General features: G+C 46.3%; 1 protein-coding gene across 2 annotated transcripts; it reads right to left on the bottom strand.

Moving 5' to 3' along the window:
* Nucleotides 1–2,877: 2,877 nt before the first annotated feature.
* On the bottom strand, nt 2,878–8,937 carry NPY4R2 (neuropeptide Y receptor Y4-2). Of its 2 annotated transcripts, none has more exons than XM_039872321.1 (2): nt 8,865–8,937; nt 2,878–6,538 (listed from the first exon to the last, which is right to left on the bottom strand). In XM_039872321.1, the coding sequence occupies exon 2, from the start codon at nt 6,496–6,498 to the stop codon at nt 5,371–5,373; it is 1,128 nt and encodes a 375-aa protein (XP_039728255.1). In that variant the 5' UTR covers nt 6,499–6,538; nt 8,865–8,937; the 3' UTR covers nt 2,878–5,370. The 2 variants fall into 2 exon arrangements, with proteins under 2 accessions (XP_039728255.1, XP_039728256.1); XM_039872322.1 differs by lacking the exon at nt 8,865–8,937 and adding an exon at nt 8,631–8,749.
* Between the last annotated feature and the right edge of the window lie 1,728 nt (nt 8,938–10,665).

Genomic DNA, 10,665 nt, shown 5'->3' with positions numbered 1-10,665 from the left:
GGAAACCCAGACCAATTCAGCCACACTATTCTCTTTAAATATAACCTGACCATCTCATTCTCCTGCTTAAAACCCTTCAGTGCCTCCCTTGCCCATAAGGTTCGAACTCTCTAGCTAAAAGCAGGAAGACAGTGGTCATCTGGTCAACCTTCTTTCATGCTATAACAGCCCAAGTCCTTGAGTTTGGAATCCATCAGATTGGGTTTCAAATGTGGCTCTTTTTGAGAACTTGGTAAAATTTTTCACCTCTCTAAACCTCAGTTTCTTCAACTGGCCCATTTCAGGGTTGAAAAAAATCAATGTATGTAAACTGTCTAGCAGTTTTGGGGACATTAAACACATTGTAGCCAGTATTACTACAGGTAAAGAATCAGAAACCAAGATGCAACCACCAACAGCTATGAAACCTGGGACCTAAATCCTATAAAACCAAATGCCTGCACTCCACAAATAAGAGGCTGAAGTATCATTCCCCACTACATTTATTCCACAGATATGTAGGCACTCTTCTGAGCACTAGACAGTGAATAAAACCTTCCTAAGGTTTACCTTCTAATGAGGGAGTGAGACACTCAACAAAGAAGTAAGTAAATGTGCAAGTCATAGGGTGCTATGTCCTAAGGTATAAAGTAGGAATGCAGAGCGGGGATTGGGGATGTATTATTATAGTGTGGTTAAGGAAGTAATTGTCTGATAAAGGCTCAGTTAAAGTGAAGGGAGCAAAGGAGTGACAACAGGGGTAGCATTCCAAGCAGCCAGAGTGGGAAGTACAAAGGATCGAGGCAGGAAAAAGCTTAGGGTATTCAAAAGGCAGCAAAGAAGCCAGAACTCCTGAATGGAATGGGAAAAGAAAAGGGTGGTAGAAAGTGATGTCAGAGAGGGGCAGACAGCCAGCTCGGGCCAGCTATGGACTGTGAAATTTGCTCTGAGTGTCAGAAAACAAATGACAAGCTTTGACCAGAGATGTGGAAGGATCTGACTTAGGCTTCAAAGGGCTACTCTGACTGAGTGAGCAGGGAGGCCACTGCAATGATCTTGGTAGAAATAATGGTGGCTTGGACCAAGTGGCAGACAAAGGTGGTGAGAAGTGGTCATTCTGAATATATTTTGAAAGTGAACTCATTGATGTAGGGTGTGAACAGAAGGTTGTTCCCGAAGACTGTGACCCAAGCAAATGAAAAGAGGGAGTGCCATTTAATAAAAGTGGGGGGACTGAGAAAGAAGAAGTGAGGAGGCAAATCAGGAGTCTGCTTTTTAACATGCCAAGTTGGAGATGCCAATTGGATGTCCAATAAACACGAAGCAGAGGCTATATATACAAATCCAAAGAGCAGGGAGACATGCAGACTGGAAATTCATATTTGGGAGCATAAGACAGTTAAATATTCAGTTGTGTTGGAAGAGACTGGATGACTCACTTAGGGAATGAGAACAGATGGACCTTTGTGGCTCCCTGGGGACATGCCAATGCTCCAAGGTCAGAGAGATGAGAGTCTAGAAAAGGAGCTTGAGAAGGAGGTGGGGTGAATACTTACTGTAGTGTCCTGAAAAAGCCACAAGCAGAGAGTTTTAAGGAGAAGGGCTTAACTAACTGCCAAATGTCACCAGTTGGTCACAGAAGATGAGACAGAATTGACCATGGGATTTGGAAAGTTCTGTTCATATGGACAGGTGAGTACAAAAGAGCATGGGAGGAAAGGAAGCAGAGACTTCAAGATTAGACAAGCATTTGGAGTTTTGTGTAGAGGAGAGTGCAGGAAACTGATGATACTGGAGTGACGTTTATGAGTAGATGAGAGGGGACAGGATCTAGTGAACAATAGAGGTCTTCTTATTAATGGTAATTCTTCAACAGTATCCAGGGTGAAGTGAAACTGGCACTAGTCAAGGAGTGCAAATCATTCCAGCCTCTTTGGAAATGTTAAGGAGAACATATCAAGAGCCTTGAAAAATGTCCATGCCTTTTGACCCATTAATTTCACTTCTGGAAATCTCTTCTAAGGAAATAATTTTAAATACAGAAAAAGTTCTCTGCATAGAAGCTCATTGCAGAACTACATAAAATAGGTCTAGAAACATCTAAATATGCCACAATAGATGATGACTAAGGACACAGAATGGGTCTAGTCACTGGACTATATGCTCCTTAGGGACAGAGACAGTGTCTGTTTTATTTACCACTGTCTCCCCAGCACCCACCATGTGTCCAACTTATTTATTGAATGAATAAAAATTCTTACATGGTTAAGCAAAACAAAATATAAAGTATTCCCTAGATATTATATATAAATATGCATACACTGACAGTATTATCTAACCATGTTAAAAAAATAAAACAATACTATATATTTTTAAAAACTAAAGAAATGACTCCTCAAAATGTAGTGATTTTCTTTGGGTGGTAGAACATGATTTCCTCTTTCATTTTAGTATTGTATATTTTGCATATTTTTAATAATGAATACATTACTTTCATAATGGAAAAAAAAAACTAGCTAAGGTCATTTCTTGAAAAAGGAATGGCTAGAGTTAGACAAGATTTAAGCTCACACTACCAGGATTTGATAAGGCTTTGCACCTACTGAGGGTTCCCAAACAGTCTTTGAGGGTGTGAGTCTCCAATTCCAGCACTGCCATTCTTCTGAAGATGGGTTCCTCTCACTACAAACAGGGGTCAGTTCCTTAGCTGGGCCAGAGAAGAGAGATACTGTTCAGAGGAACCAGTTTTCACTGCAGCATTTTCTAAACACTTAATTGACTGTCAAAAATAATATCCAGCAAGACTGACTGAAAACTTGATGATACAGTTCTAAGTGAAACAGAGCAGAATACAGATGGACACGTTCATAAGAATGTAACTATGCAAACTGTTCATTTGGCAAATATTTATTGAAGGCACAAAAAGACTTCAGAAGAAATATGTCTAATACAGCCAGAGATGAGACAAACAACCAAAACTGAATCCCCACTTTTGGCAATTCCATTTTAAAGTCATATCTCCAAAACTAGGATTCCTAAATGTCTACCCCAGATCCCACAGTGGGTATCTTCTGGTGCACATGGAGTAGCTCTAGGCTCCAGGGCAATCTGTTTCCTAGTGCAGAGCTTTTCAAACTTGAATGTGTGCACCATTAACTTAGAGATCTTGATAAAATGCAGATTCCAATTCAAAAAGTCTGTGGTGGGATCAGAGATTCTGCATGTCTAACAAGCTCCAGTGATACTAAGGCTGCTGGTCTTCTGAAGACACTTTGAGCAGCAAGTTCCCAGGGTGCTTAGCAATGGGCAGTCCCAAGGGTCATTATGAACTGGGAACAGGAGACAACTATTTAGCAGGCTGTGTCAACCTAAGCAAGGTGAGGGGAGCACAGAAGACACTCAATGAGGCTTCCACCCACTACCCCAATACCTAATGCCAAGCACCTTCACAAGATGCGAAGCCTGGTACCCTGATCCTCAAGCATGCCAGCACCCTAAAGTACTCTTTTCCTCAAGTATCTTGACACCAGTGGAAGGAATGATGTGAAGCAAACTCCAAGCAATTGCGGGAGATCTGGAGGGACCTGAGACCCCCGATTCCTTGGAGAGCTTTGTCAATGACATCTTGTTGGATGGTTCTTAGGGCCTGGGCTTTGCTGGCAGGTCGTTATCTGGAGCAGCCAGCAGCAAATGGCACCAGAAGACAAGCACGATCTGCATCCAAGAAAGTTACTCAAAGGAACAGAATTGGAGATATGACCAAAACCTGGGACAAAACAAACAGCTCCAAGAAAGGAACTGGTGGCAAAAAGAGCACTTGTCTTAGGAGTTGGCTGCCTAGGTTCTTGGTCTGTTCAGTCTTCTGCTGTCTGGCCCTTTGCCAGATCCCCTGTGTGGAACCAACCCCAGGAGCTCACAGTGAGATCCCTTGAGGGTTCTGGGTACCTGAATACCCTGCCCTGGGAGACCATGGTGGATCCAGCCACTGTCTACTCTGCAAGAGGGTGAGTAGGTCTAGCTGCGGGCCTGGACATCTCATCCAAGGTGGCCCATGAGCAATCTTGACATTTCCTTCCCTGCAAGAGAAAGTCCACACACAGATAAAGCCTCGGATCTGGTTCGGCATCCATAAGATTGGGCTATGACCTCTATGGTGAGATATGCACACTCATTGAGGCCCTTTCTTCATTTTCCCTGGCTGACTGGAGGAAGGGAGACCCCCTGCTCCTTCCAGTCAGTAACCCATTAATCCAGACTCCAAGTATTCCCTGCTCCTGCCACTGCTGAAGGCCATTGGGAGGCCCAAAGTCATGAGGAGGATTTGGAGGAATCATAGCATATCTCCTAGAGAAAGTCAGTTCAGTGGTCAGAGTGAGGAATGAAGGAGGCTGGAGTCACAGCTTTGAGTACTGTAGGCCTCGACAGTGAGTCAACACTGGAGAGGGTTGCAGAGTCCCTGGCCAGCTACCTTGTCAAGAGAGGACTTGGGAGACAAGGAAGTACAGGCAATAGTGGGTAGCTACAGCAGCCTGGGTCCTTCCCATGCTGGATGGAGCATGGCTCAGGGCACCTTTCCTTGGTTAAGCATTCAGCAAGGGCATCTTTCCCATATGTTTACTATGACAAAGCTTCCTGGAGTTCTCTCCCTGCACCAGGGCCTGTCTGAGGCATGGAGGACACAGGATCTATGACAATACAGATGTCACCCTCAAGGTGCTCACAATCTTTTCAAGAGGAGATACTTGCAGGTGTATTTCCATACAAGGTAACAGATGAAATGAAAGAGAAAAAGGATGGAGTAAGGTGTGAATCCTGGAATTCCTGCTGCTCAGGGCTGATTTTCCTACTGCAGAGGAGTGTTGAGAACCCTAGGGTACCAAGATCTGTTCTCTGCAGCTGTATGTACTAAACAGACAATAGTAACCCCGCTGTCTTGCCTCCATAGAATTCTATACCTATTACAAAGTCTATCCAAAAACATCATCTCTCACAGAGGTTAGGGGCTGACCAAGGTCCAAAGCTCCTTCCACATGCTCCTTCTCTCACCTCACAGCAACCTTGCAGTCTCATTGGTAGAGATGAAACCTCTAGGTTCCCAGGCTGAGCATCTTTTGTTGAGTTCCCAAAATGAACCCTACTATCTCCAGTTCTGGCATTTGCTCAAGCTGTGAGGTGTACTGTGACCTGCAGAATCCAAACTCAGAATTTTCCCAGGAACAAATAGCTGAATCATCTGAAATCAGGCTTCACAATGCAAATTAATGCAAAAACAGGCTCTTGCCAACCAATCTGGGTCCCAGAAAGCCATTAAAGATGGAGTGCCACCCTCAACTTGCAGCATGCTCACTTAGCTAAGTGAAGGAACCTGGCAGGGAGATACCCTGGACCTGGCTAAATAGGGTTGGACCTGCCATTGAGCCTGAGAGACCCTTTGGAGACTTCTGTGTGTACTGTGGACAGGGGGAGCTGCTCAGACTCCTCCACGGGGGTGCTCCGTTGGCAAGTCAGCACCAGTGCCTTGACCTCCTTCTTGAAATTGGTGTTGAGAAAGCCATAGATGAAAGGATTGACACAGGTGGAAGCCATGGCGAGCAGATGGCACATCAAGAAGATGAGGTTGCTGTGACAAATGGGGATGGCCTCATGGTACCAGTCCTCCAAGCTGTTGAACACATGCAAGGGCAGCCAGAGCAGGGCAAAAGCAGCCACCATTGCCACAAGGATCCTGTTGATCTGCTTCATCTGCCAAGCCTGCGAGTTGTAGGTGCCCTTGCAGAACACCCGCCTCCGCTTCCGCAGGCGCTGGTAGATGCGCACATAGCAGACCAGGATGAAGGCCAGTGGGATGCAGTACTGGAAGAGCAGCAAGAAGGTGGTGTAGATGATGCGGGGGTGGTCCAGTGGCCAGGACTCAGTACAGACCACCTTATCCGCCAGAAATTCTAGAGCCTTGGAGTGGTTCTTGTGAAAGACATTCTCCAGGACACTGTTGGCTAAGAAGGGCAGAGAGAGCAAACAGGCAATGAGCCAGATGACCACAATCCCCAGGTAGGCCTGTGAGATACTGGGCTTCCAGCCTGTTGGGTTGATGATAAGCTGATGCCTCTCCAGGGCCACAAGGACAAGTGAGAGGATGGAGACTGTCACTGACATACACTGGATGAAGGCTGACATCTTGCAAAGGGCCTTGCCAAAGACCCAGTAGTCCATGATCGTGTAGATAGCCGTGAGCGGCTGGCAGATGAGACACATGAGGAAATCAGAGAAGGCCAGATTGGCAATGAGCAAGTTGGTTACATTGGCCTTCTCCTTCTGCCTAATTGTCACATATATCAGGCAGAGGTTGCCTAGGACCCCCACAATGGTCTCAATGCTATAGGAGGTAACAATGAAGACCATCAGGTCTACAGAATCCTGGCAATGGTCAGAGAAGTTGTACAGGATGCCCTTTGACTTGCTTCTGTTTTGACCCTGCAGGGATCCTGGGAGCAGCAAGGATAGGAAGTGAGAGATGTTCATGGTGCATGTGAGAAAATATCAGGAGATTCAGGAATGACACCTACAAAGGAAAGAGACAAATGGTACTCAGGGATCGTGCCTCCTGTATGGAATTCAGGGAGGAGCGGGGTCCAGGTAGGGGTAATCACAGCTGCTTCAACCCCAAGGCTGGGACGTAGAGAACCTGAGACTCAAAGATGTAAAGCAACTTACCCACAGTCATACAGCTAATAAGTAATGGGGTTCAGATTCAAACCCAGGTCTGTCTGATGCCGGAACTTGTTTCAAAAGTTCTCCTTAACCTCAGGCTTTGAAACGGTTTGATGATAAAGGAATCAGATCATTGTATGCAAAGTTCAGGGATAGAACTGTTCGGGGAATGTGAGTAGAAATCACTTTGTCATATTTTATCCAAATAGAAACAGCAGCAAATGCCAAAGTGTGCTCAGGACTTTTCATGGCACACCATGACTTCTAGGATAGAACCAAATTCTTGGGGCATGACACACAGTGCGCTCTCCTGGTCTCAGACACTAACTGCCCTGCCAGTCTTGTTTCTCAGGTGACACATGGCAAATATGAAGACTGCCAGGTACACAAAAACTGAGCCATCAACACACTGGCTCTCTCTTCCTTCCCAAGACATGCCTGGCCAAGGTCGTGGGATGCCTACCACCCTTGTTATGGACCTCTTCCATGCCTATGCTCAAGTCACCTAAAACAGCTTGCAGTTCCCAAACACACCAACCTGGTCCATACCTCCATGACCTAGCGCAGCCTGTCCATTTTTCTCTCACGCCACCTCAACACAAGAGATCCTCTGCCAAGATTAAATTGGAATTTGGTCTCCAGAGCCTCCAGCTGGTAATGCTAATGACAGATATTTTGACATGGAGAGCCACCATATCATTATACACACTATCGTGACAACATCCTCATAAATCCTCTAGTTGTCATTAATCCCACTAGTAGTTCTCAACCTTCAGGGAACCATCAGAATCACTCCAGAGCATGTTGAAAGTGCAATCCAGAGCCCTTCAGGAGATGCAGTTAAGTGAGTCTGGGATGTGACCCAGGAATCTGTATTTTAACAAGTGGCTTATGTGATTCTGATGCATGTGGTTCTGGGGCCCCATTTTGATAAACACAGTTTACAGAGGAATACCCTATTCCCGATATTCGTAAAGTCCCATATAATGGTTATGTCTATTTGTGAGCATATATCTGTTCTTCATGATCAAGTGCTAAGTTAGTAGCAGTTATTGCAAAGTATGGCCAAAATTAACATGAGATCAGTAAAATCTATCTGTCACCTGTCATAAATGTCACTCATCATGCATTTGATCTGGCTTTTAAAGATGAGTCCCATCTGGCCATTTACAAGATCAAGGCACAAATTCCAGACAGTTTGTAGTCTGTTATTTTGGTTAACAAACCTCATAGGCAGAAGGATTTTTCTGGCACCATGGTCATCTGGCAAAAAGAGTCATTTGGAAATGAATGTGAAAAAAATGAAATATATCAGGGACAAGTGTAAGGTCCAGTATTTAAGTCATAAAAACAGCCACAGCTGCCTGAAACTGTAGGGGATGCACTATGTTCAGAGCAGAAATCCAAGGCTCTGGTTGACCATCAGCTAAGGCTGGTTAATGATGGGGAGCCATACCAGCAGTTCCAAACTAGCCAAGTGCAGCAGGACCAGAGCAGAGTTACCAAATGCAGAGGGCTCCAGAAATTTGCCCGGACTTCATTCACTCGTCCACTCAATAAACTTGTACCAAGCCCCAGGCTACAAACAGGGCTGCAAAGATGAAACATACAGCCATGTCCCTCCCAGACTAGAGTAACTGACCACCAGGAATGCAGATACACCTCAAAGCTAAAATCGGTATGAATGGAATGTCTTTGAGCTTCCGGTTTCTTTTCCCGGAAGCTCTCGAGGTGGGAACACCTGAAACCCTGGGGGAAGACTTCCATTGCATCCCACCTTCCCCATCAGTCAGAGAAAAACGAACAAATAATATAAATACTATCAATCTCCTAATGAGGTAAGAATGGAGAAAAGGACGTCAGCTTTGTTTCCTGAAATTTCATCAAACAGCTCCTGTTTCCTAATGCCCGCGGTGGCCAGACACTTTCCATGCACACTTTACCTCCTCTACTCGCAGCTCACAGAGCAAGGTAGCATGCCACCCACGTTTCAAGTGAGGGCACTGAGGTTGTGGAAGTCCAAATCCAGATAAGGGGTAGGGTGCTACCCCCAACCCTGGTTGTGCTGCTCTGAGCCTGGGGCTCTGTAAAGCTCATCCTGTGCACCATTCTCAGTCGCCAGGGCCCCTCCGCACCAGAGACCCACGGGGCCGGCCGCCAGAACCGCGCCGCCTCACCTGCTCCAGCGGCCACAGCACTCTGCATACAAAGCGGAGCCGCCTTGCCGGTCTTCCCGCTGCGGGCTCTGCTCCCTCCTGCGCCACCTCCGCCCACGCCCTCCCCCCGCCCCCCGCACGGGGACGCCTAGGCTGCTCCGGGACCTAGGCGGCTGCCGGGGACCTAGGCGCCTGCCCGGGGGACCAGACCACACCACCCGCCTGGAGCTGCACACCAGCAGACTGAAACTGCATGTCTGTCTCCCTCCCTCCCTCTCTCTTTTCCTCCCCTCCCCCCAGTTTCCTCATCCATGAAATGGACCTAGGAAGGCTTGCCTTTCATAAACTCGTTCATAAATGTGAGTTGCAGGCCTCCTATGAACCTGGTTCTCCTGCTGAGCACAATGAGCTAAACAAGACAGGGTCCCTGTCCTTGTGTCATCCTGCAGTTCCCAACCCTGAGGGAGAAGACAGAAGAGGGACAAGTAAACAAGTAAATAAAGCATGGCAGAGAGTGAGATGCTGTGGGGAAATGGGTCAGTTTTAGATGAATGGTCCAGGCAGAGGGCACAGCAAAAGCAAAGTCCCTGAGGCTGGAGGCATTTGGCCACTAGAAAACATAGGAGGGCAGTGCGGCTAGAGAAGGTCAACAAGAGGGTTTCCAGAGGTGCAGGTGGGACAGTCAAGAGAGGCCTCCTAGATCCTGAAAAGGCCTCCAAGTCTTTTGCAAGGAGAGTTAAATGAGAAAGCGCTTCTGCATGGGAGCCCAGATGTCACCAGACTTAGCTAAAATGGAACATTATTCGTTACTAAAGGCTGCTCCTGTTTTGAATACACTAACTTATAATTACCTCCCCAAGAAGGCCAGAAGGCCCTGAGGATGGCAGAATAACCTGCATGCTTGAAGGACCTCCTTGAGAGTAACAGATCTTCTTCAAGGGCACTTTCTAAATATTGGACAGGCACAGCTCTCCTAAAAAAACCTCCCATGGCTTAAACTTATAGAAACAGAGTAGAGTGGTGGTTACCAGGGTCTGTGGGGTAGGGGAAGTGGGGCAATATTAGTCAAAGGGTACTAACTTCCATTTATAAAATTAACAATTGTTGGGGATCAAATGTACAGCATGGTGATTATAGCTAATAAAACTGTATTATATACTTGAAAGTTGCTAAGAGAGTTGATCTTAAATGTTCTCATAAAAAAAAAGAAATTATGTGACAGGATGAAAGCTATGATACATAAATGTATCAAATCAACATGTCTTTACCTTAAACTGACATAATGTCAATTACTCCTCAATAATGTTGGGGGGGAAATACTTCTGCAGCTCCCCATGAGCCACAGAACATGGCCCAGACCTCCCAGCCACTCCCACCCCACACCAAGTAACCCCCAAGGCACCATTCATGGTGCTGTCTATGGAAATGGCCCTGGAGTTGTGGGCAGTGGCCCCTTCTAGAATGGCAGCTGCCATTTATGGCATGTGTGGACTCTACAGACATTACCCTATATGATCATTACCAAAGCTCCAAGAGGTAGGCATTTTTCTTCCTGTTTTGCTATTGAAGTCAAGTGAGATTCAAATATTGATTAACTTCTTTGAAGTCACCTAGCTAAGAAATGCTCAGATCCATCCTGCGGATCCTCTGCTCGCTGGCCCCTGGGATTGTACCTGCTGTTTCTTTCTTCAGGACCACTCTCTTCCCTGCCTTGACTACCTAGAAGACTCCTTCACACCCTAAATCGATGTCCCCTATGCTGTGATTCCTGCAGCCCTCCATGCTCTTTGGCAGAGACAGGTGGTGCAGCCTGGTTGTATGT

The sequence above is a fragment of the Pteropus medius genome, unplaced genomic scaffold (genome assembly GCF_902729225.1).
Source record: "Pteropus medius unplaced genomic scaffold, Ma_sr-lr_union100, whole genome shotgun sequence".
NCBI classification, from domain to species: Eukaryota; Metazoa; Chordata; class Mammalia; order Chiroptera; family Pteropodidae; genus Pteropus; species Pteropus medius.
Note: the sequence above shows the minus strand (reverse complement) of the source record. Positions and strands in the feature narration are given on the sequence as shown.

What these genes read in the sequence shown, in the direction of transcription:
- NPY4R2 (XM_039872321.1), bottom strand. Translation starts at nt 6,498, where the DNA reads ATGAACATCTCTCACTTCCTATCCTTGCTGCTCCCAGGATCCCTGCAG.